Source organism: Danio aesculapii, chromosome 16, assembly GCF_903798145.1.
Source record: "Danio aesculapii chromosome 16, fDanAes4.1, whole genome shotgun sequence".
Lineage (NCBI taxonomy): Eukaryota > Metazoa > Chordata > Actinopteri > Cypriniformes > Danionidae > Danio > Danio aesculapii.
Window position 1 is genome coordinate 41,934,018 of NC_079450.1, and position 27,634 is coordinate 41,961,651.

Below are 27,634 nucleotides of genomic sequence, written 5' to 3' on the forward strand. Positions count from 1 at the left end.
TTTACTTAGAGTAGAAGCGAAACTCTTCTGAACAGTGGACAATCTTGAAATCAATCTTTTCTCATTTTCTTTCAGGCTGGGTGGAAGGTACTCGTCTGTCAGACAGGCAGCGTGGCTGGGCCCCTGAGCCTCACCTGGAGACAATAACCAGCGACAAAGCAAGGAAGCGCAACCTACTGGATACCATGAAAATTGCTACAGCTGCAATGTGAAGCAACAGGCTTCAAGGTTTTCAGGTAGACATAATCAGGTCTATGTAAAATATCCCTTCAAGAGCTTTATGTTTCAACGTCAAGGGAAGTTTCTATTTATTTGTTTACATGCTGTTAAGGGTGATGTGGGTGATTTGGCATTCACACATGTAAAGATATAGAGTACTCCAAAACTTGGAAAATGGTCTGCAAGGAAGTTGAATTACACATAAACTTTCACCAGAGCAAACAGATGCAGCTGTTGTTCATCTTAAGGTTTCTTAAGTTATTAAGTAACCATATACAGACCTGCTACAAACAAGAACTGCATCTATGCATAGTGCTTTTGAAAAATCAAGTGAAGACTCTTATCATTTGGAAATGGGGAGTCACTCCTGGATATGGTTGGACCTCAGTCTATTCTCATCATGATCATGTACTTTAATTGATGAGCTTTGATGACTGGATATAGGAATGCTGAATGCACACTTGAATCAGAACTACATGATCTTTGTTATTAATTAACTTAAATCCCCAAGTGCAATATAAATTCTGTTGGATTGCAGCCTAATGAAAATATATAGTTTAAAAAGTTTTATCCAACAAAATTCAAAAAGCACAAGTAAATATAGACTGTAAAAAACTTTAATAAACTGCAAATATTATGCAGGATTATGCATTATGGATGTTTTTTTAAACTGCAAAAGCAGGTATAACACTGAAAGTCACCAACAATGTACATAATATAGGAGTTTAACTTCAATGTTTTCATGGAATCAACTTTCTGTTCAAACTGGAATCAAATGCTTTACTGTTATATAAAGAATCATTTAACATTTCATTAATGTTTTTCCCAATATGACAGAAAGATTATAAACTTCTTGTCTAGATGTAAATAAAAATAAATACAGTGAGAAATGGTTTGTGATCAACTGAACTGCTTCAATTATTCACAAATAATTGTTTCCTAAGGAAACCTAATCTGTTTGACCTCTGACCTGTAATCAAATGTAGCAGAGATTAAATGACATTTGAAGACAATTCAAACAAGGTAACTACTCAAAATGAATTTGTTGACATTAGTTAACATTTTAGATATCATGAATTATGACATGATGTGAAATAATTAAGAATTTATTAATGTCGTGGTGTTTCCATATATGCTTATTTATTTTTGCATTTTAAATAAAAAAATAAACAATGTATTACTCATGAAAATAAACTGAATAGAATAGGGCTGCATGATTGATCAAGAGGCATTTTTATGTGTATTTTGTCAAAGCCCATTCTAGTAAACCTCAAACATATGCTTTCAGATAAAGAATCATTTACTACACAGAGCCGTAGTTTACTGACAAAATATGGAAAATCATTCATTAGGGGTTGGGTTACGCCAAGTTCAGACTGCATGATTTTCAAAGTAGTCGTGTCATGGATGTTTTCACACTGCATGACTATCTGGGTTTAACTGGATTTATACTTTCACCTGGTGCTCACGAAACTTACAAGGCTTTTATACTTGTCGCGTTCGCCGTTGTGATATTCTTTAAAATGACAGGGGGTGGTCAAAAGAAACTGACTATAAAGTCAGACGGATAAACAGAGAACATAGATAACTTACTAACTACATTATGGAAAAAGAAGGCTTTAGTTTTAGAAAATGTACTTTGCTCACCTGGGTTTTGAAGGGAATTAGCAATTTCTCCTCAACTTTTTTACTTTTCGACACGGCTGGGCTATTGCTCAGATGGCATGTCAAACAGACGCAGTGCTCCTGCCAATGTTCCACTAGTTTTTCCTCCATTTCTTGGGTCCAAATAAACTGAAAATGAGCGTTTTCAACTTCTACCTCAACCTCCAGCTGGTCTGTAGATACCCATACTAGGGGATGCTAGTGATTGGCTGTTGGTGATCACCGATGTTACTTTAAGTCAGAACACATTTCACATGGCATGATTTGAATCGCCAACAGATCTAGATATTTAGCATGCCAAATATCTCATGGGCATCGACGACTCTTTGGCGATTCTCTCATATCGTGTCCTTGACAGTTCACACCGTGTGATTGTCACTCACGTGAATGAGCACCGATTTTCCTGTGATTTCAGGCATTTGTCTGCGATTTCTCAATACCTGTCAGCGAGTCCAAATCAGGGTTAAAATTATGCAGGTTGAGCCCTATCTGTGCACGTGCCTGCACCAAACCAATGCCAAACAACCAACGTCAACAAAAGCCAACTGTGTTGTCAGCTTGCATTGACTTGCATCAGCTCTCATCTTTACCAAAAAAGCTGGATGTGAACACAGCTAATTAATGGCAGTTAAATGAAAGAAGAGTGCCTAAGAGTATTTGTCTTTCCACACCTGTGAGATATATCCAGCTGAAGACCCACAGCACACATTTTCCCAAAGACAATCTTCACACCCCATGATCTACGCAGAGGCGAACAATAAAACAGACATTAATGATGGCTCAGTTTTTTAGGAGCATCATCAGCACCTACTCTAGGCTAGGGGATGTCATTTTAAAAATGAGCTATTCCAGGAATGTCAACACCTTTTATATAGTGATTTTTTAACAATACAAAAAAAACACTACAAATAAATCTTTTTTTTTTTATTTTTTTTTTTTTAATTGATATTAATATCGATCATTACAATAAACATAACATTGACTGTATGATGAGATGTTTGTTAAACTTTTTTAATGTCTACCCCACCCTAAACCTACCCCTTACAGTAACCTGTTATGTTTTATTAATGTCTACACCCTCCCAAACCCTAAACCTACCCCTTACCTGTTGTCTTTTATAAATAAGCCGGAGGTCTGATCAGAGTAAGATCGGTGGTCTGATCATATCAGCTCTTGAATTTGTGTGTGCCCACCAGGTCATTGTTTGCTGGGTGTTTAATTAATGTCCACACCCATCGCAACTGTAGTACCTACAGTGATAAAAACATTTATTGTTGTACATCACAACTAAAATGATGCTGTATCTACATGTACATTCTAAGTACCTGTAAACAACCAACTAGGTCCCAGATGATGTTAATAATCTCATTAACCAAATATGGTTCACTCCTGCCTAAATTGTGTTTCAGGGATTGTGTGCTGGTCCACAGCTCTATATTATTGGCACCTGTGGGTGACAGTAATCTGTTTTCTCGTTGAACAAAAGGAAACCAAACTTCTGACATGTAGAGTAAACAAAGCAGCATTTAGTACCATTATCAGTTATTGTCACTCACCATGGAGGCATTTGCTCATACAAAGATATCCACTAATTTAATAATCCATATCGTTTGAAATTGTTTGAGGAATGCAGCAAAATTACAACTGGCCTCTTTGTGCCCCTTCTTGACTTGAATTGTTTACTTGCTACATGACTTTTTGTTCTCACGCTCTGTTTTTTTTGCTGAATAACCAGAGTGCTCTCTTCAGCAAACACCCGATGCCAATTCTACATGCCGAAGAGGCGACATGTTTCAGGTTCTGCACAACAGTGCCCTCTAGTATTCTTCATTGATTTCATATAATCATGACAAGTTGTGCATGACAATATCAGTTTTGCTCAGATGCGTTTGTGGTTTTATTTCAATGAAGTAACTTACAACAATAAAGGGTGTACTCACACTAGGCACAGTTGTCTTGAACCTTCCCCCAATGGCCTGCTTTCACACTGCATTTTTACCTTCCAAGCCAGCACGCTTACATCATCAATGGGACAACTTAGTTTAAAGAGGAAAAAAGAACAATCACTCAAAAGAGATTACTCTGGTTATATTGTTTTGTGGGCGCCACAGTGGTGCAGTGGGTAGTATGATCGCCTCACAGCAAGAAGGTAGCTGGTTCGAGCTCCGGCTGGGTTAGTTGGTATGTCTGTGTGGAGTTTGCATGATCTTCCCGAGTTCGCGTGGGTTTCTTGCGGGTGGCTCTGGTTTCCCCCACAGTCCAAAGACATGCGGTAGAGGTGAATTGAATAAGCTAAATTGTCCGTAGTGTATGTGTGAATGCAAGAGCGTATGAGTGTTTCCCAGTGTTGGGTTGCAACTGGAAGGGCATCTGCTGCGTAAAACATATGCTGGTTAGGTTGGTGATTCATTTCACTGTGGCCATCCATGATTAATAAAGAGACTGAGCCGAAAGGAAAATGAATGAATGAATAAAAACAATGAACACTGAAAACCGTGATAAGTTATAAACATAAATCCATATGAAACAGTCCCTTAATAGTGACTATGCATATTCAGTTCCATGCTCTGTAATGGTTTTGCACTCACATTACAAGCGCACCATGACTGAGCCCCACCGAACCACTCTTCCCCACCTCTTCTAAACTTGCCAGAGCTGAATTAAAATTGAACAGTGCCTGTACATGGTATAGAGCACTCACACTAGTTAAACAAACCGAGATATGGGGTCAAGCGCTGTAATGTGAGTACACCCTAAATCTTTAGTTTGTGACCCCTAATGTATTAATTGATATTAACAAATACAAGTATTATCTGATAAGCAAGAGGAAATCTTTTAAGCAAAAAGAAACTTGCTGTTTTTTTTATTAGCCATTAGGTTTCAATAAGTGCTTAAAAGAACAAAGAATAGTCTAATCCCAAGCATACTAACAAACACCCAGCATACATCCAGACAAAGAATGGTCAATTCAACAAACACACAATCTCAAGGGTACACACACTGAGAACATCAGCACCATGTAGGAGAAGAACATATCTGCATTTACTCATTCCCACACACAACATTATCATCTGCACTACATAATGCAATACTAGACTAGACCAGTACTGTTGTGAAATGTTTTGTCACCGATTAACTATATATAAACTTATAACATGCTGAACAGTCAGTGTTGTCTAATAGGAGACAGGCCATGATTAAAGGAGCTACATGCATGAACACTCCACAAACCAGTGGGATTCCAATTTGAACATACAGATGCTGCATGTGTACAGTAGCACAGTGCTAATAGGGAGTGCATCATAGGTCTATGTTTATACTACTTTCTTAGAAAACTCTTCCAAAGAATTTCAGTCTGTTGTGTAAGTTCTGTGAGATAAAGGAAAACCACGATACACACTTAGAACCACTGAGTGAATCTAATGACCCAACACAACATCTGATCAACACTCCTAGCTATAGAATTACCAAGGGCTGATATTGTAATTGAGATTTTGAATTGATACATAACAAATGTAAAGTCCTGGCCGTACCAAAAAAATTATCAGAAAGGATAGTCTTAATAACTTCATAATATTAAATTATGAAATAATGGGATTCTACAACCAAGTTCTCTTCCAAAAATAGCATACCTGAAACCATAAATGTGCAGGACACTCGCAGCTGTGAGCATCCAACTCTATAAATGAACAGAGGTAATAGACTTGGTTCAGAGTACAGTAAATCTGAACAGCTTAATGTGGAGGCTGATACTGTAGATGTGTGTTCTAGGGTACATTAAAATACAGTGAAGGGGTTTCACTGTGCAGCAGGATAAGAATCCCTCCACTACTTTCTCTAATTATCGATTATCCATTCCTTTCAACCTGAGGAAGTATAAAAAAAAAAGACAATAGAAAGATTAGTTATTATGTGCTAAATAAACTTTTGCTGTCAGTAGAGATGTTGTGTTTTATTTAGGAAAGCTTATTTTTGAGTCATTGGTAAAATTGGTTTTATAGATTGTCATAATAAATTTAATACAACAGTTTACATAGCAACAGTTCAATGAACGTTTACACAAAATCGTTCTGCTTATGGTGACGGTGGAAAATGGTAAAAATGAACTTCTTAAGTGTTTTATGAATTTCTAGGATTACCTGTATGATATGGGCAAGAGCAGGTTGTTCTTCTTCAGAGCTTGCACTTTGCAGAGAGTCTGGGGGTCGAGGGCAATATAACAGCGTCTGGCATAATCCAGAAGCTTTTCTTTAGATGGATCAAACTCCCCCACCTCTGCCAACTTCTCTGGAGCCACCAGTAAAAGCTCAGCGATAGGTGTGGTAGAGGCCACAGTATTACGATCCACACCATGGATCTGGAAGGCCTTGGACATATTCTTTAATCTCTGGTATGTCACCAGGATCTTTTTATAACGGAACAACACACCTGCAGCATCCTTCACTGGAACAACAGCAAAAAAAAGAGAGGAAAAAGAACCAGCCTTCAGTTTATTTGTTAGAGTTTAATACCATCCAAGCTATTTGTAATGCTAGTTACAATTGAAGTCAGAATTAATAGCCCCCCTTTGATTTATTTATTTATTTGCTTGCTTTATTTCGGCTAGAATAAAAGCAGTTTTTACATTTTTTAAAAATAATTTTAATGTCAAAATTATTAGCCCCATTAAGCGATTTTTATTTTCGATAGTCAACAGAACGAACCATCTTTATACAATAACTTGCCTAATTACCCTTACCTGCCTAGTTAACCTAATTAACCTAGTTAAATGTCACTAAGCTGTATAGAAGTATCTTGAAAAATATCTAGTAAAATATTATTTACTGTCATCATGGCAAAGATAAAATAAATCTGTTATTAGAGATGAGTTTGTGGAGATTAAAACTATTATGTCTAGAAATGCGTTGAAAAATTCCTCTCTCCATTAAACAGAAATTGGGGAAAAAATAAACGGGGGCTAATAATTCTGACTTCATCTGTATATACAGTATCAATTATATGATGTTTTTACAATCTATTTTTGCTAAAAACTCTTAAACTGCATTTAGCTTAAAATCTCTTCAAAATAGTTAAAGGGATATTTCACCTAAAAATTAAAATGCACTTGCTATTTACTCACCCTCAATTGGTTTCAAACTTTTATGACGTTCTTTACTCTGCTGAACACAATAGAAGATATTTCGAAGAATGCTGAAAACCAGTAACCACTGACATCCATTGTAAGGGAAACAAATACTATGAACGTCAATCGTGACCACTTTTCAGCTTTCTTCAAAAGATCTACTTTTGCAACACAGCTGAAAATATTACACACAGCTCCTATTTCCCCTTCACAGAGACACACATTTAGAAATGACTGCTCTTAGTTGTGTCCAAAATGTAAAATAGAAAAGGGGGATCTTGCACTTGAAATTCAGAGGTTTTGGGCTGCGGTAAGTCAAAAGATTAATTTAGTTTTGACCATTGATATTGTTTGTGACCCTTTGAGTATGTTGCTTGGAATACAATGTAATTCTATTGCGGATAAACCTAAACAGTCCCTCTATAGGCTCCTGACACTCTGTGCATGAAAATGTATATTATTAAACTGGATAACATAAAAGGTGGGAGCCATTCTTAACATATATGGGGCTGAATATTTCTTCTATAATTTCAAGAGGACTCACATAATTTATGTAATCTTTAATGTTTGTATGTATATCTGCATTTTTTCCCTTTGAGTGTATTTTCCCATTCTTTGTGCTTTGTTTTTTGTTTATTTGATCTTTGTAAATGTTGAAAATCAATAAACATATACAAAAAAAAAGATCTTATGTGTTCAGCAGGAACACAATATTTTATTGTCTATGACATTACTCTGATGTTTTTGTTACATCCTATGATTTGGTATTTCACTGCCCAAAGACAGAGCAGTTGAAATAGCCAGTTCAGGGGCATTTTACGAACCGTCCATTGTCCCAGTAAAGCAATCAGTAAATTAAGGAAAATAAATAAGCTAATAAAGAGTTTCAGCATAAAAATCACTTTCAGAAAGAGAAAAAAAATTGAGGGAATGTCATGATTCTTCCTTCTCTTGCTCACCTCTCTGTCTTTCTCTTCCTCTAGCGATTCTAAAAACTCTTCTCCTCTTCAGAGCCGGGCGGCTTCCTGTATGTCTTCCAGCAGCACCGATACTCCTAAGTGTCATGTTGTCTGTAATTACATCCTCTCCTGACATCATTTCCTCTTCTTCCAGGTAGCTGTCCTCCAAATAGTCATCCTCTTCATCTCCCAAAAGAGAGAGGGACTCTGTGGCAGTATAAGATATTGTATTCAAGTAAAATGACATAAAATATCAGCAAACATGTGCATCTAATATATAAATACAATACTAATGAAATGTTTACCCATAACATTTTAAATATTAATTTAAAGAGCCCCTATTATTGTTTATTAAAAAATACATTAATATACCAAATATTATTGGTCTGTCATTACACAGTTCATGGTCCGGTTTCTTCTTCCTTCAAACCACAAGCTGTAAGTGTGATTAAAATGGTTGCCTTCTCATTTCTCTAGCTTGCAAAGTATGTATTTAATTGTGTTATGTTACTTGCTCTGCGCGGCTTGTCCTGTATCTGGTTAACTCTTTATATTCACATATCGTGTCTAAAACCTCTTTGATAATGTGACATGTCGATTTATTTACCGATTTAAACGCTTTTGTGAGCTACCGATTCCCTGGAGTTTGTTGCTGCTATGCTATATGCTGGTGTTTAATTGCACTGCTTTAATGCACTCCTGGATTGGCCTCACACATATACTTTGCACTCTGGCTACTTCAACAAAGTTGATAAGCCGTGGTGAACACTCCTTTTAGTCTCGCACTGAATGCAGTTGCCAATCGCAACAGACTGGGTCATCGGACCAATCACTGCAGATTACAGCCATGCAAAGGAGGGGTTTGGGAACAAATTAATTGCTGAACAAATCATATAGGAGTCATTGGGTAATAAGTAGGCCCACACAGAATCTGCGCACGCAGAATTCTGCAGATGTGTGTACATTTATATTTATTCAGTTTTTTAAATTAATTTCAGTAATATTATTGACTAATATTAAAATGTTTATTTGATTTATTTACAATAGTTTGTAAAGTAATATTTTCTGTCCTTTAGTAGATATATTATATGAGAGGCTTGCTTTGTTTACCGAATAAAGTGGATCTAATTGCATTTGTATTATTAACATTAAATAAAAGTTAAAAAGGTATTACTTTTACTTCATATATTAAGTTTTTAGTTATGATACTAAATAAATCCGCAGATTTTTAACGAAATTCTCAGCAGAAATAGCAAAAAATGTCAGCAGATTCTGTTTGGCCCTAGTAATTAGGTAAAAATAAATGGGTATTATATTATTAGACAATGAAAGTGTTTTTTGATCTTACATGCATATCAGCCTGTTGTTGGAGACCACAAAACCTAAATATCACCTTTTATAAAGCATAACAGTGGGAAGTCCTTTTTTCATCGTTGTGATGTATATCCGCTAGGGGTGTAACGATACACTCAGCTCACGATACAATGCGTATCACGATATAGTGTTCACGATTCAATATGTATCACGATATTTGGAATAAAAATTAAAAATAAAAATTGAAATGCAAATAAAAGATTTATTTAAAAAAAATACCAAGTAAACAATTTTCAATGTATTTCTTTTGTTCCTTTTTGTTGTTCTTTAAGAAAATTACAAAATTAAAAGAAAATTTAAGTAAAGGTGCAAAAATTGTAAAAAAAAATTGCATTCTATTCAAGTGAATTTAACAGTAAGAGCTTAAGGCTTTGCTTGGTCACTTACATTTTTTTGGCAAAAAAAATCTAAATATTTACTTTCCAGGTAGTCCGCAGTTCTGTAAGATTATCCTCAAATTCTTTGGATCTGTCTGAGAGGTTTTTATGGATGGCTGTCTTCATGATGGGCACAATGAGTGACAGGGTGGTCGCCTTTTTATCAGACAGAACAGTCGTGGCCCTTTTCAGTGGCCCTTTTAAGAAGGTTTATTATTTCTTCGGCGTCGCTGATGTTGGTGCTATCAAGTGTATCATGTTGACGTGCATTTTTGCATACCTCTGTACTCAAAAGAGTTGCCGTTATATGTTCCATCGTGTAGTAGAGTGATTTATTTATTCATTTTTATTTATTTTTTTGCTTAAAAATAAAGATTAGGATTTTCTCACGATTCTGTAGATGTAAAATAAAGGTGAATATGAGTAGGCTATTATTATGGTTATTTCTCAGACATATGATAAAACAACAATATTAGTATTGTGTGTAGGTTTACTGTTGGTTAAAATGCAAAATTTTGAACAGACTTTGAATAATGGACTTGAACAGACTTTAAATTTGTCCTGGTCATTAATGCACAGTAAAGTGATGACATCAGAATACAACTATTCATAATTCTGAAGTTGTATTATTATGTTTGAGACATGCTTGCAATCTGTCATTAACAATATTATTAGACCATTAATTCACTAGTAAAATCAGACATTTGTCATTATCAGACTCCCTATTGCATTATATTCAATATTATATAGGCTAGAATAGTTATACTGACACTGTTAAACATTTATTCACATGCACAACACTCTGTGTTCGCCATGGAAAAAAAACATTAAATGCTTGTCGTAATCATACCTCTAAAATGCGATATGATCATTAAATGACGTGCACGCTTTCGGTTTCATTTTAACTGCTAAGTGCTGTTCATACTTCGCAGTTCATATATTTCATACTCCCTAACGATCACTCTGTGCCACAAACTGAATGTTATTTACAACTTTATTACCTGTTACTCACAGCCTATAGAGGTTCTGTTCACTAAAGCAGACGCGTATGCGTCTATCATTAACTAGGGTGCGCGCCCGCCCTCTCTGTAGTAACAGCTCATGGTCAGAAGCGCAGTGAGTGCACGTCATGTGTAATTTTGCGGCCGTGAATAAAAAATTACATAATGACAAAAATTACATTTTTGGGTGAATTGTACCTTGTAAACACAGTATATGACTCTTTCAACACCATTAGGAGGTATGCATGTCGCTGAGCAAAGTATGTAAAACAATGTGAAGACTTCGAATGTGTTTGACCAGTATGCGTGTCAAAAAGCGGACGGATCTAAAGCAATGTCTGTAAAACCAACACAATCTCACGGCAATTTGTAACTTTTATTTTAGTGGCTAATTCGTACGATCCAATTCGTACTCGAACGAATTCGTACGAATTAGCCACTAAACTGTCAAAACGTAAAATACTTACGTTTTCTCGTGAGATCAGGCTGGTAATACCGAAATGTTGATAGACGTCCGACTTTGAGAGGATGGGCCATCCTGTATTTTAACTCCACTTATCTTGACCTGGCAACGTTACTGCAGCTAGTTCAAGCAATCTAAACTCACATGTGACAGCAGCTCACTAATAAGAGAAAACGGACGTCATATCGTAATAAAATCGTCATAACGCCACGATGCGTATCGTGACATTTTTGCATCGCAATAAATTGTACCACGATAAATCGTTACACCCCTAATATCCGCTGTTGTAGGAAGTTGTAGGACGGGTTATGTATATGCATGGGACACTTCTACATATAAGAGTCGTCTTTAAAGGGCACCTATGGTAAAAAATCTACTTTTCAAGCTGTTTGGACAGACATATGTGCAGGTATGGTGTATAGACCGTCATACTGGGGTGATATAAACACACCCAGTCCTTTTTTTTCAATTTAGCAACATAAAAACGGTGAACCAATTGGAGCGGTTTTCATACCAACCGCACGCAACTTTACGTAGGAGTGTGGTCCTCCCGCCCACCGAATTGATTGACAGCAGCGCCTATTAACATAGTCACGTGTATAATCATATCAACAAGACCAGACGTTGAAGCCCTTTTTTCAGATTTAATATAAGTGTTTTGTGTCTCCAGAATGTGTCTGTAAAGTGTCAGCTCAAAACACACATCAGATTTTACATTATACCTTTAGCAAGATTCTATTTCATACATTTTTGAACTAGGGGGCTGTTTTGTCGTACTGCACCTTTAAGGCTAGTCCTCCCCGCCCACCGTTTTTACGTGCCTTTCTGCGTGCCTTAATCTCCTCCCTCGGCTGCGTCAGACAACAGACAGACTTAAAGGAAGCAGATCTCACGTAGTGTTTGTGAGAAATACTACAGTAAGAACTTTACCAATGAGTATTTGTTGTGCAGTTGCATCGATGAGTCACACAAAGTTGCGCGCGCGCACACACACACACACACACACACACACACACACACACACACACCGCAGCAGACACACACACACACACAGACAGAGCGCGTTTAGATTTGCACTCTTTTTGCACGCAAATGTGACAGGCTACAGATTAATCTCCACTGCTGTATGGATATCTGTTATGTTAATGTACAAAATAAACCTAATTTAACGTCCACAAACCGGGATTGAAGCGTCTTCCTTTATAATTGTTCTGACACACGGCTGTGCTGATGAAATAAAGCTGAAGTAAATCGCTGTAATTCATTACACATGTGCACCGTTTTAAAACATTTTAAACATGTGAAACTTACTCTTGATCACATTTGATGATGATTGATGATCCTAGCGAACTGAACAGACCTTTTATTCCCGGTTGCTTTGCGCACGTCTGGTCTTGTTGATATGATTATACACGTAACTACCGGAACATATTAATATGCGCAGCTGTCAATCAATTCGGTGGGCGGGGGGACCGCACTCCTACGTAAAGTTGGGGTCTGTCTGAAAACCGCTCCAATTGGTCCACCGTTTTTATTTTGCTAAATTGACAAAAAAAAGGACTGGGTGTGTTTATATCACCCCAGTATGACGGTCTACACACCATACCTGCACATATGTCTGTCCAAACAGCTTGAAAAGTAGATTTTTCACCATAGGTGCCCTTTAATACAATTAATGCTGAATGTTTGTGGGATGAACTAGTTTGAACTGTAAACTTAATTCCTCTACATGAAGTTCCACATACAACTAGTTATGATCATTTTTTTCATATTTCCCTATGAGCAAATATTGCTACACAGACCTTGCAGCTCATTGAGGGACCTGTTGTTGCTGCTGCAGTTGCTGCTGGTGCTACCTCCACCATGGCCTTGTAGAAGAGGCTGTGGGTGAGGAGGGCCAAACATGGAGTTTATCTGAGCGCTGACTGGACCAGGAACAGAGCTTAAGACCTTGGGATTGGCTGAAGTTTGTTGGGTTGGTCTCTGCTGAAATGACTGACGGTTGGCTGATCGTTGACTCTCTGCTTGTTGATCTAAAATGTTAATGATTAATAGTTAATTCTGCTATTACATTTAAGACTTTACCCCCTGTTATAACGCAGCAGTTTTTGGACAGAAGTGGAGGGCGTCTTCAAATTAAGTCTGACCTTTAGTTAACATTTATTTATGTTCAGCACAGGGTTGTTTTAATTTATTACAGGTAAAATAGTAACACTTTACAAAAATAATAATTAAGTAAGGGATAATGTAAAGCTATAAAGGCTTATCAGATGTTGTATAAAACTGATAGGTTATATTCTACAGAATAAAATGTAACTTTTACTTAAATTAAAGACACTTCAAATCAATAATAAAAACTATCATATATAAAACTACTAAAATAACACTGGTTCTGCATTGGATGAGTGTGAAAGAAAGAAAAAGATCAAAGATGCATCAATTCACCTCGATCATTTTCTCTTCTCCTTCTCCAAGAAAAACTCCTGGAATCAGTACCTTCAAGGAAAAGAAAAAAAAACCATATATTTTTTAGTCTTTGGCAACATCTGTATCCAAACTAGATTAGTATAGCCTGGACTGTTTGATGGGTGTACTTATATAATATTTATTTCAGACATACTTAATCACTACACAAAAGCAAGATGAATAAATTTAAGTTTATGGGAAAAGGTACAAAAATAAGATGTAACTGTTCTCTCAAACATTCCACTATTTTTCAAATGACCTCTGACACATACCATGAAATAACTCCACTAGTTCAGTCTCTCTCTTAGGCCCAATCCCAATTCTACCCCTTAGCCGTTCCCCTAACCCCCGTTTTGCGCATTCACATGAAGGGGTCAGGGAGTCCCAATTCTCTTTAGCTTAAAGGCGTAGGGCTACGGGGAAGGGGTAGATAGCCCTCGAAAGAGAGATTTTTCAGGACCATACTCGAAACCAAGGGGTAAGAAAATTTCCCAGAATCCACCAGCCACAACGGCTGCATAGCTGCACCCGGAAGTCAGGAGATGCACAAATAAGTATTTTTTGTCATTTTTAAAAAATTTTACGACAAACAAACATATGTTTTATTACATTCATAACCATGTTCGTGTTTTGCCATCATGCTTTTTAAAAAAAACTTAAAAATTTCGCTATCTATAATCTATAATAATAACTCCTGTACAGCAGTCCCAGAATATTCGGACAGTCGATGACACTCGCAAACCCTGTCAGAAAAGTCAAGTGGCTGGAAATGAGCTTTTTACAGTGTCTGCTATAATGTGAAATAATAGGAAAATTTTGAAGCCCTTCCCCTTCACACTCTGTTTGAAGGGCCAGGGGAAAGGGGTAGGGGTACAAAAATAGAATTGGGATTGGGCCTTATTCTGTCTCTCACCATTGCTTTCTTGACTCTTGGTAGAAAAGATGAACCGATCAAGCTGACAGCGCAAGAAGTCCCTCTCCTCCTCCAGGTCTTCGATGCGTTTCTGCAGCCATGAATTTTTCTCCAGAGAGATCTGCAGTTGTGTCCGCAAGTTAGTGATTAAGAGGTACGAGCTGCTTGGTGCTGGTGGATCGCTACCTGTTTAACAACATGAGCAAACATCACCAAGCACTGATATTAGAGAATAGTTCACTCAGACTGAACATAATTAATTTTGGTTCATGGACTTGATAGTGATAGCTGATAGATATACCTTAGCATAGTTATATTACTTATATTAAACAGAAATAGTCCACAATAATATTCAAAGTTTCAATGATATTTTCAGATTATTATGAACTTAACTGACCTTCAAAGTTGTGGTCATTCTGGCTGTAAAAGCCTCCTTGTTGCTCAAAATTGTTGTCTTCAAAGGGAATGGAAATTTCATATGTATCCTCATTCTTGGGAGCTAAAGAATAATGATTAGAGGAAAGAAAAATGCTTATTATTGTTTTGGGAAATTTACAGGTGTGATATTTTAGGTTCACAAATGAATTATGAATGAGTCCTCATTAGAGCATGTGCACTTACTCTGTAATTCTCGAGAGCTTGCGTGCTTTCTTGTTGCTGAATCTGCATCATTCATATTTCCAACAGTTTGGATTTAATCTGTTGAGACAGAAGGCAAAAAGTGTACATTATACATACATACATACATACATACATACATACATACATACATACATACATACATACATACATACATACATACATACATATATATATATATATATATATATATATACATACATATACATACATACATATACATATACATATATATATATATATATATATATATATATATATATATATATATATAAGCAATTCCAGTGTTATGGATGTAACATTTGCTGTAAATTATCAAAACATAAATTGACAGAGGAAGTATATGTTGACATTATATTGAAACAACAAGCAACAGAGCTTTGGGAGCAGAAACATATCAATCTGTAAACATTTTTTATATTTTAAGTGAGGAAAATAAACATGCGCTATGGATGTGACAAAAAAGTCTGCAAGTTTACAGTATACAACACACTTTGTAAAAATTCTTTGAATTAAACTGCACAACCCGAAAGAAACAATGCTAATCAAAAGGATAAGTGTTGGATCTCTATAGAACAAACATGATTGGTTTTATTTGATTTTACATTTTTGCATTTATGAGGGAAAAGCTTTGTTATGGATGTGAAATTGCCACTTGTGTGACTTTGGTAAATCAAATATAATTGTTTGAAAACACTGACAGAGACATTTTTTAGTATTTTTAAAGCACTGTGAAATACAAGCCTACACAAAAAACAGAAACTGTTTTGCTATTTTGGTGGAAAAATATTTTTTTTATAGCAAGGTTGACATTTGCATGGAATTAGTCATATATATATATATATATATATATATATATATATATATATATATATATATATATATATATGTATGTGTGTGTGTGTGTGTGTGTGCGTGACTAATTCTATGCAGTAATGTTCAAAAGTCCTAGGCCGCTAGTATTCTCACCAAAAAAAAAAAAAAAAAAAAACAAGATTTAAATGTCGGTTATTATTGGTATGTTTTCTGTTGCATGTCAGTTTGAAATATCAATTTACATTTATAAACATTATTTTTGTCATTAATTGTAATTATACGCGCACGCACACACATATACATATTTTGGGTATATGAAACACAACTAATCTAACGAACTGCCAGTTCCAGGTAATGTGTCATTTTTGTTTTCTCGACTATAAACACTAACGCAAATAAGTAAAACAGACAAACAGCTACTACTAGATTGAATCTATCAGTCCTACCCGTCAACCAGATTTCACCAAGTAGGACAAGTTCCTGGATTAACATCTATGTTGATTGTAGAACAAAATTCCAATCCGAATTAAGGGATACGTTTAACGTTTATGTTAAGTTTAGACATACGGTTAGATTTATGTACTTCTACATGATTGTTATCTAATTATTCCCCTCTGATTTTGGGAATACTTTACAGTTATGGTCGGGTTTAGGGGTAGGGATAGATATGCATTACATTTCGAACAAAAATTACGTTCTAGGATCAACATAGATGTTAATCCAGGATCGCATCGTATTTGGCAAAATCATGACGTGTCAGTCCTTCCTGCACATAAATTCAAAACCAAAATATTTATTATAAGACTGGAAGGGTTTTTATTAAACAAAAGGTTGTAACAGCTATTATGTGGTTCATAAAATAAAATGCATTAGTAAGACTATTTATAATTAATGTAATGATGAACGCACAATGCACCATCTGTTTAACTGCATCAATATTACTAGCAAACTGGCTAATGTTCAGACCAGCACAAACAGAATCTACCCTCTAAACGCAATATTTCTGTCCCGTGACGACACACAAAACACGTACAAACCGTTTCTCAATCTTCGACGTGCTTCCCAGTCAAGTGTAAGAAGCGCGTCTTGGTGCACTATATTCTGTCTGCGAGTTTGTTAAAGAACAAGCCTGCTAACAATAACAATAAAAACAGGTTCGGCAGCTGCGCTAAAACAGCGGGAAGAAAGACACTATGGAAATCTGCACGTTCAAAATAAAAGTCTTAAAGAGTGCACATATTTACGGCAACAGTTACATAAGAAAGTAATGAACAAATATTTATTTACTATTTATAAAACATAAATACAATATTATTAAGAAATGTTAAGACGTTTAAGAGATGCAGCAATTAACAGAATTTTAGCAAGGAAATATTTAGAAACGTACATAAAGATATCTTTCATTGATAAATTTGTTTATATACATAAATTTGTTTATACACATAAATTTATTTATTGATTTATTTGTGGGGTGGTGGATTTGGCGCGGGCCCTTGATAATGTCTCTGGGGCCCCTCTAAATGTATGGACCCTTAGAATCTTCCTAAATGTAATCCAATTCTTGTCGTTTTGTGCTTCAATGTTCATATTTTGTTATTATGGATGTCATTGGCTGTTTTTTCTTGTTTTGTGTTCAACAGAAAAAAAATCATAAAAGGTTGGGGGTGACTAGTGAGAATTTGTTCATTTTTTAATCAACTATCATTTAAAGACCAAAAGATCCTCAAAAACAGTTTGCAGGGGAGTTACTAAAAGGAACTACATTTCAGAATAAGATCAACATACCAACAGTAAATGTGGTGGTGGTAGTGTGATGGTCTAGGGCTGTTTTTGCTGCTTCAGGACCTGGAAGAAATTGCTGTGTTAAATGGAACTATGAATCCTACTGTGTACCAAAATCCCGCTGTCCAGTTGTCCAGTGAGTGACCTCAAGCTGAAGCTTTATAATTCAAGTGTAATGGACATGGTTCATGTTTAATGAACTTTAATATTGAAGCTGACTCTCATTCACACATATACTAGCCATTTGTGTTTATTGAATAATTAATACCATATGTCTTTGGGGGAAACCAGAGAACCCAGAGGAAACCCATGCAAACATATGAAGAACCTGCAAACTCCACATAGAAATGGCAATTGCCCCAGCCGGGACTCGAACCAGCTACCTTCTTGCAGAGAGGCAACAGCGCTAACCACTGAACCACCGTAGAGCATGTTCATTATATAGACCATAGTTTATTTACTACTAAAAACAGGTTTTTGAAGTCTGCAAATACAAATTACACCAAAGAAGCAGGTATCTGACAAGAACTTCAGACAAACACACATCACAACATAAAAAAATAGCGGTCAATAGACTTGAATTTTCCAGCCCAAACAGTCCAAAAAAGGAAAAAAAGATTTAAAAATCTAAAACACATACTTTAGATACACATTTAAAACCCAACATAAAATGCATGTTGTAAACATCCAAACAAATCCCTAACCTGCCCATATTTTGTCAACCCGCTTAAGCCTTTTTTTTTACCAGCACAATCAAATTCTAAACCTGCAGAAACACATTCATCATCTGACCTCATCCAAAAGTAAATAAATATAAATTTCAGTAAAATTATTAAAATAAAAACATTTTATATTTACAATTACAAAACACATACAAATGCAATTTTAAGGTGGATTTATTTAATTAAAAATGCATAATTTTTATTTGCACAAATTTGTACTATTTAAAGCCCAGATGTTTGAAAAAGTGAAGTTAACTAATATATTATCCACGTGTTTGTGAGGGTTTCCTCTGGGTGCTCCAGTTTCCCCTATAGTGCAAAAACGTGCGGTAAAGGTGAATTGGGTAAACAAAGTTGGTCATAGTGTGCGAATGCGAGAGTGTATGGCTGTTTCTGGGTTGTGGCTGGAAGGGCATGCACTGCATAAAACATATGCTGCTATATTTGGCAATTCATTCCATTGTGGCGACCCCTGATAAATAAGGGACTAAGTCGAAAGTAAATGAATGAATGAATGAATGAATAAATGAAGGTTTCGCCAAGTAAAACCATGATATACAAGTTGTCAACACATTCAATCCAGATAAGTTAACATAACTCAAAATATTAAGTTGTCATAACTAATTTGCACAATAATTTTTACAGTGCACATGCTGGTGATCAAAAAAGTTAATGTCATGACCTGTTTAGGTGAGTAAAAAAAATGGCCAAAATGTTTCATATGCCCATTATTTTCCATAAAATACCCCTAAAATCACAAGGTCCACAGTAACCATATTTGGATCATTGTGAATCTTAATGAACTCTGCTCTGAAACAACTCTCTTTCAATATGTCATCTTTGCATCAACAGAAACAATGAAGTGCTAATCAAAACCTGATTAAAATCAGCAAATGATCAGAATGGTAAACGTGCCATAAAAAAAGCTGGGCCAGTTTCTAAAACAGAAGTGTCTAGTGAAGCTGTAACTGTGGTGAAAGAAAAAAACAATGGAGAGAAAAATGATTGACAAGGACTTGATTTTGGTACAGGTGCTTCTTCTGATAACTATTCTACTGATGCTTTATCTTTGTCCAGTTTTGGTGAAAAAGAATGACCAGAATCTAACCTTGAAGAAGAGTCAGAGAGTCAGGAACAAAAATTGTACAGTCTTGAGAAAGTTCAGCAATTTTTGCATACTACAAAAGGCGAGTGGAATGTAATGTAAATTATTTCTTCCCAGATTGTAACCTTTAGAGAGTATCATAGATTGTGAAAACTTTATCAAACAGTGTTGGTCATTATCTTCTGGTGGCAGGGAATTTTAATTGCACTGCCAATGATATAGATATGAATCATTTAGAGTTGCATTTAGCTTCATTTATGTTGGATTTGAATAAACTGATTTAAACCAATGATTTAGTAGGTGGAAAAACTTGAATCATAACTGAACAATATAAAGGTTTTGTTGAATTCCTACAGAAGAGGACAATTTTCCAAATATGATTATTTCACCTTTGTTTGCTGAGGAAATTTACTGCCATCAATCATTTGTTTCAGAATGGCTGGTTTTCTGTTCTGTAAAATAAAAAAGGTTGTACATTGTGTGTCGAAGTAGCTAAGTAAGAAAATTTTAAGTACAAGTTGAAACACCATGGGCTGCTCATTTTAATGTGGAATATGGTTGAAAACCTGCGTGGGAAACCATGTATAAGCCACCATTGACCAAAAGTAATGGGACTTGGACAATGGAGGATACTACATGGTATTGTTCCCATTAATGCTTTTTTCAGCAGTATTAATTCCCCAGTAGACAGTAATTGTCCATTTTCTGATCAAACCATTTTTTTATTGTTTTGTAAATTGTGAAAGGCTTAACGGTTTATTTCTGATGCTTAGTTTTATGTTTGTAGATTTTATGGTTATTTTTTCTAAGAGATTTCAAAAAAGATTCTCTCCCTCTCCTTTTCTCTCTCTCCCTCACACACATAAACAGAGTTGTGTTGTGGACATTTTTTTTGGCTAAATTATAATTAAACTCTGTTGGAAATATGAGAACCCAGTCCAGGAGACTCCTTATGAGCAGAATTCTTTTCATGTTGATTGTTCTGCAGTCAAACAGCGTCAAGAAGTAGATGAGTCTAACACAAGTCTAAAATGAGTCTAAAACAAGTCTATAGTATGTTTTTAGGAGGGGGCAGCGGCCAAAGGTGGAGATACCTAAACAAAGCATGCTAATAAAGTATATAGGTGAAGGAACCTGCCCAGCCACTGACCACACAAGTTTATTAACAAAAGAGTTTCTTTGGCCTGAATGGACCACACAGACAAAGGCACAGTCAGTGCTCAAGAAGACAATAGATTTATTGTCTCTCACACAATGGCTTCTAGAGATTTGAATAAAATAAAATAATTAAAAACCAAAGAATATAACTTTTGAGTTCAATTTCTGTTTAACAGAGAGAAGATATTTTTAACACATTTATAAACATAATAGTTTTAATAACTAATTTCTAACAACTTATCTATTTTATATTTGCCATGATGACAGTAAATAATATTTTACTCAGTATTTTTCAAGACACGTCTATACAGTATAAAGTGACATTTAAAGACTTAATTGGTTAATTAGGTTAACTAGGCAAGTTAGGGTAATTAGGCAAGTCATAGTATAACAATGATTTGTTCTGTAGACTATAGAAAAATATATATAGCTTAAAGGGGCTAATAATTTTGACAGTAAATGGTTTTTAAAAAATTAAAAAACTGCTTTTATTCTAGCTGAAATAAAACAAATAAGACTTTCACCGGAAGAAAAAATATTATCAGACATATTGTGAAAATTTCCTTGCTCTGTTAAACATTATTTAGGAAATATTGAAAAAAGAAAAAAAATTCAAAAGGGGTCTAATAATTTTGACTTCAACTGTATGTATGTATGTATATATATGTATATACATATCCACACACACTCATACACTAGGCTATTTCCATATACTAAACTATTTGACTATGCCTAGGTATAACCTGATTTTCCCTTAATAATAAAAAGCTTCATTTTAAAATTGCATGATGTGTTTACTTTTGTTACCACATTGAATGGTGACAAAAACTAATAAGAAAAAGAAAAAGAAAAAATCACTAAGATGCAAACCACTGTATGTAGTCAATAGTTACTATAAAGACCACATTACTGTATAAAGAATTGTGAATTTTTACATCTCACTTTTACATAGTACACACAAATTTATTATGTATTTATTAACTTTATTTGGATGTAATTTCTCATAAATGCAATGGTTGATATGTTATGTTATGTTAAGTTATGTTATGTTATGTTATGTTATGTTATGTTATGTTATGTTAACCACTAAGTTAGTTTAACTGTCAGTATTACTTTTATTTTTGTATAGTGTTGCACAATATTAAAGTATCTCACAAGGTTTACGAATTGTTTTTGATAGCTTATGAATGTATTTTCCTTTCTATAGAAAAACTTTATTTCTTTGTATTTCTTTAGATTCAAATAACACATGAATTACTATAACTAGACACATCAGTTCCTGTTAAGGGAAACTCTTTTCTTTTTTTCTTGCAACGGATGACTAATACAACGTGTTTTGTTATTGCGAAATGTATTATGCGTCAGATCAGTAGTACGTAGTAATGACATGTCATCTTTGTATATAAGATAACATGTTAAGATATTCATTCCTTGTTTGGTGGAAGCAGCCACAGAAGCTTGAAGCCAACTCAACTTTGGTGTACATAGGTAGTTGTGTACTACTCTTTTTTCTTCTTTGTTTTACAATTATATAAATATAGATTAAATTATCTCACAAACATGTGGATAAATTAAATTTAGATACAAACCACTGTATATCTCAAACAAAATGCAAATGTATTGGGTTAAAATTTAGAATTGAATGTGAAAAAAAAACTAGATAAAAGAAAGGTGTGAATTTTTACTCCATGTCTCTTGTCTGCCTGAATAAGATGTACTAATAAATAAATTGTTTAATAATAACTTTTTTTTTCCGAAAGGGATATTTCTTATACGCTTATTCTAACGATGTCACATATCCAAGGACTACATGTGAAGAAATTACTGCCATGTATTTTATTAATATTGGTGAGTCATAGGAAACTATAACGTAGCATTCTGCATTAACACATTTCACAAATTTCTGTGTATGTTGCGTTATGAGCTATTATAATCACAAAACAGAGTCAGAGATATTTGTCATATGTTTTAAGGTTAAGTACTCTTTTAAAGGTCGGCCAGGCGTTGACGTCATCCAGTTAAGCAATACTAAACCAAAAGTTCAGTTTCCTGAATTGTTAAACTGTTTACATAGACTGTGGGCGTTTCAATGGGGCAGCGGAGAGTGCTCCAAAAAAGTGAGTGCTTAAAAAATGAATACTGGAGTGAAGGGCTCTGCTGTCACAAATGTCCTGAAGGTATGATGTCTAAATTATTAAATCAGTACAACAAAAAGTTTTCAGAGGTTATAGACAGATATATAATTTCTCTTTGTCATGTGTTTTTAGGGTATAAGCTAATAAAGAAATGCTCCAGCGGAATGTCAACTCAATGTGCGAAATGTTCAGAAGGGACATACCAAGACAAAATGAACTATTTCCCAAACTGCTTCAGATGCCAGGAATGTACTAGGAGGAGTCAGTGTATTATTTTTTTCTCTCTTTCATAACTTTGGTAATTAATTAACTTCTAAATTAAATAATAAAAGCATATTTTTTGTTACTTAAGATTTTTGTTTCTTCTCTGAAAGGTCATGCAGTGATGATTTCACCATGTACATACCAAAATAACACTGTTTGTGGATGTCAATCAGGATACCGCAAAAAATTATTTGACAGTATTTCATGGGCTTGTGAGCCCTTTAAAAGGAGTGATCACCTATGATTCAAAAACAAGTGGAGAGATATATCATCCATGCTTTGTGAGAAGGAAGTACACAAGACTATCTCCATCCATGGTTCGGGCCTTAAAAAAAGCACCCTTTCTCTTTTGTGGATTTCAAAACCTGTAGTCACTTAATGCTGATTGATTACAACACAGAATTGATTTGAGTGACTCTGTGAAAATTAACAATACTAATACAGGTGCAACAATCATGAAAAAGGATATTTAAGATAGCTGATTGCTAGTTGTGCTTCTCCTTACTGTGAACTAGAATGCAGCAACAAAAGAACCTCAAAAGAACTTCCTAATGACCCAAAACTAGGATAATTCATCCAACATGAATAAGGAGCAGGATACAAAAAGGTATACATAAAGGTTTAAAGTCTCTATCTCCATAGTCAGAAATCTAGCAACAAAATGGAAGGCCATAGAAACAGTTCTTGTGAAGTAAAGATGTGGTAGGCCAAGAAAAATATCTGAAAGGCAAAGGTGAAGAATGGTTAGAAAGGTCACAGACAAACCACAGACCACCTTCAAAGAGCTCCAGGAACATCTTGCTGCTGATAATGTCATTGTACATCGTTCCACAGTCCAACACACTCTTCACAAAGAACAGCTCTATGGAAGGTGATGCAGAAGAAGCCTTTTCTGCATTCTGCTACAAGAAGAGTCGTTTGAGGTATGCAAAGGCTCATCTGGACAAGCCTGAATCATTTTGGAAAAATATACTGTGGACAGATGTCACAACCGTATGCTTTGCATGACTAAAAATGAACACGGCATTCCAGGGGAAGAACATGCTCTCTACTGTAAAATATGGTGGAGGGTACATCATGCAGTGGGAATGTGTGGTAAGCACAGTTACTGGAATCCTTTTAAGAGTTTAAGGTCACATGGATTCCACCCACTATCTGCAGATTCTTAAGAACAACGTTCAAGAGGCTGAAGTTTTACCAGGGTTGGATGTTTCAGCAGGACAATAAACCAAAGCACAGTTCCAGATCTACCAAGGAATTCATGCTCAGACACGATACAATGAATGGCCATCCCAGTCCCCAGAATTGAACATCATAGAAAATCTATGGATTGATTTGAAAAGGGCCGTCCATGCTCAGCAAACATCAAACCTTGACCTGAAGAAATTTTGCAAGGAAGAATGGTCCAAAACATCATCATCAAACATTCAAGGACTTGGTTATAAGAAGCATCTACAGGCTGTTATTTCAGCAAAAGGTGCCTGTACAAAGGATTGATCATTATTCTGTTGGGGTGCTGAAATTTTTGCATCTGTCTATTTTTGTTATTATGACTTAAATTGCATTGCATCTGTTGATTACATAAAGGTTATGTCAGAACTAAAATGTTGCTTTTTCTTTAGGGTATGAAATATATCCAAATGAAATTGCTGATCTGAAAAGCCAGCAGGCTATGGCTTGCAATTATGAAAATGATCAGGGGTGCCCAAACTTTTGCATAAAACTGTACTTCTGTATAGTTTATGGCAGTTACTGTTTGTCAACTGCATGAACTTGGACTTTCTTCATACTGTAATCATGTGTTTTGTTGTCTGATTGATAATTTATACTTTTTAGTAAATGTGGGATGGTAAATATAATTTTCAGTATTATTCCAAAAATGTCCATGTAAAGTCATGTATATATTTGCTGTGAAATAAGATTTTTTTATAAAGAACACACAAGAATAACTTTTGTGTTGTTATTAATATTTTATTTTTAAAATTTACTGGATTAAAGCAATTTTAGGTTAACTTCACTTTGTGAAAAAGAACATTTTAGTATAATAATGTATTATTTAACTTATGGCTGTGCAATCAAAAAGTCGGTTTCAATTTTGGTTTCTAACGATTATGAAAAACATGAATCGAGATAAAACGATTATTCCATTATACTGTATACCGCCCCTTTTCCAGTTGTACACATTTGTTGCTCTGCAAAGCTCAGTTTCACATGAAAATTATTAAAAGCATGTACTGTAATGTAACTTTTCCAGCATTGAATGCGCATCATTCATTAATGCACATTCGAATCATTCATGTTTTTTAAAGCGCGAAAGAGATCGCATGCTGTTGTGTGTGTGCACTCAGCCCCAAAGACGAACAGAGCACACACATCTAAAGTCATCTTAATGTGAGCGCTTTAATGGTCAAATACAATTTGTGTCAAAATGCTGTGTTTAGTGATTATTCATGTTAACCCTCATTTGTGTAATAAACTAACGATTTGAGAATCAAAAGACACGTGAAAGTGAAACCTTTAATCAGAACCGCACTGCTGAGACAATAAACAGGAATATAGAACCGCAAGTGACAATATTCCTGCTGCCGACTGTTTTTATTAATCAAACAACAAAAGGAGAAAATCACTCACTGCTCTTGACTGAAGGACTTTTGTAGCTATAACTAAAGTTTTTTTACAGTGAAGAAGCTTTTTCATTTTTTCTTACAGTGAAGATGCTTTAACAGTTTGTTTTATATATTTTTTCTATTGAATTTATTTCCCTTTCCTTATTTACAGGGAGGAATATAACTGCATATATATACAGTTGAAGTCAGAATTATGAGCCCATCTGAAATATTAGCGACCATTTCCCCCCAATTTCTGTTAAGCGGAATTCAGATTAAATTCTGATTAAAGTGCAATTAAGGTATAACAGTAGTTTTTTCTGCAGACAATCAAAAATATTAAGGGGGCTAATAATATTGACCTTAAAATAGGTTTCGAAATATTTAAACCTGCTTTTATTCTAGCCAAAATAAAACAAATAAGACTTTCTCCAGAAGAAAAATAAGGGGGAAAAAAGGAAATGCTGTGAAAAAATCCTGAATCTGTTAAACATCATTTGGGAAATATTTATAAAAATTCACAGGAGGGCTAATAATTTTGACTTCAACTGATTATAGTTTCGAATAATTGTGATTACAATTATGACCAAAATAATCGTGATTATGATTTTACCATAATCGAGCAGCCCTAATTTAACTACATTTTAAATGCAATTTTGAGAAAAAAAGAAGACATTTTTATCTCATTTAATTAGGACACAAGGACATCTTTATAAGAATTTTTACATTGTATAACATTTGAAAAATTGTGCTGTACACAGTAGTAAGGGACTGTCAGATCTCATCTCTCTAGTTTTGGTTCACCTGTGTTTGATCCCAGTGTCTTAGGTTGCCTTAAAGTATGTATTTGTTCATTTTCTTTTTGGCTTTGTCCCTTTAATCTGGGGTCACCACAGCGGAACGAACCGCCAACTTATCCAGCATATGTTTTACGCAGCGGATGCCCTTCCAACTGCAATCCCTCACTGGGAAATATCCATACACACTACGGGCAATTTAGCTTACCCAATTCACCTATACAACATGTCTTTGGACTTGTGGGGAAAACCGGAGCAGCCAAGGAAACCCACACAAACACGGGGAGAACATGCAAACTCCACACAGAAATGCCGACTGGCTCAGCCGGGGCTTGCTGTGAGGCGATTGTGCTACCCACTGCGCCACCATGCTGCCTGCTTTAAAGTATTTCTTTCTAAATGAATATAAAATATATTTTAAAGAATGTTGGAAACCATTAGTCATTGACTTCCACAGTATTTACTTCTCTTACTATATAAGCTGTGTTTACCTGAAATTAGCAGATCCGCTCCGATATATCGCCCTAGTAGAACTATTGTTCCATCCACTAAAGATGAATTTATAAATAACTTACCTGATCTTTCTCTACTTCGAATAGCACCCGCAAACGCAAATGACCTTGATGTAGTAACCAGCAGTATGGATGCCATCTTTACTAGCACTCTAAATACTGTGGCACCCATCAAACTAAATAAGGCTAGAGAGAACAAAACTACACCGTGGTATAATAGTCATACCCGCGCTCTCAAAACAGCAACCCGTGCCCTGGAACGTAAATGGAAAAAAACTAATTTAGAAGTCTTTAGAATTGCATACAAAGACAGTATGTCCAGCTATAGGAGGGCTTTAAAATCTGCCAGGGCTGAGCACCTCCGCAAACTGATAGAAAATAATCATAACAATCCTAGATTCTTATTTAACACCATTGCTAAATTAACAAATAATTGGTCATCTTTGGAACAAAATGTTCCACCGCAAATTAGTAGTGATGACTTCATGAATTTTTTCAGTGATAAAATAGAAGGCTTTAGACAGAAAATAGGAGATATT

At 35.2% G+C, this 27,634-nt stretch overlaps 2 protein-coding genes and 1 long non-coding RNA gene across 6 annotated transcripts in view; 2 read left to right on the plus strand and 1 right to left on the minus strand.

Moving 5' to 3' along the window:
• Positions 1-1,109, plus strand: part of arhgef5 (Rho guanine nucleotide exchange factor (GEF) 5) — a 33,142-nt gene extending 32,033 nt beyond the window's left edge. For both annotated transcript variants that reach the window (XM_056475089.1, XM_056475091.1), the window contains exon 15: positions 76-1,109. The gene's annotated coding sequence lies outside the window, so the exon portion shown is untranslated. The remainder of the gene's footprint in view (positions 1-75) is intronic.
• Positions 1,110-4,732: 3,623 nt separating this feature from the next.
• On the minus strand, positions 4,733-17,197 carry ccdc106a (coiled-coil domain containing 106a). The gene is made up of 9 exons (XM_056475092.1): positions 17,052-17,197; positions 15,181-15,258; positions 14,957-15,058; positions 14,560-14,745; positions 13,626-13,676; positions 12,983-13,213; positions 7,966-8,172; positions 6,024-6,327; positions 4,733-5,750 (listed from the first exon to the last, which is right to left on the minus strand). The coding sequence occupies exons 2-9, from the start codon at positions 15,233-15,235 to the stop codon at positions 5,726-5,728; spliced, it is 1,161 nt and encodes a 386-aa protein (XP_056331067.1). The 5' UTR covers positions 15,236-15,258; positions 17,052-17,197; the 3' UTR covers positions 4,733-5,725.
• Positions 17,198-22,181: 4,984 nt separating this feature from the next.
• On the plus strand, positions 22,182-25,113 carry LOC130243433 (uncharacterized). Of its 3 annotated transcripts, none has more exons than XR_008839135.1 (5): positions 22,182-22,269; positions 22,542-22,629; positions 22,774-22,958; positions 23,049-23,177; positions 23,291-25,113. It is a non-coding gene; the product is annotated as an uncharacterized LOC130243433 (long non-coding RNA). The 3 variants fall into 3 exon arrangements; XR_008839134.1 differs by having other exon boundaries at positions 22,856-22,958; XR_008839133.1 differs by having other exon boundaries at positions 22,542-22,958.
• Positions 25,114-27,634: the final 2,521 nt, after the last annotated feature.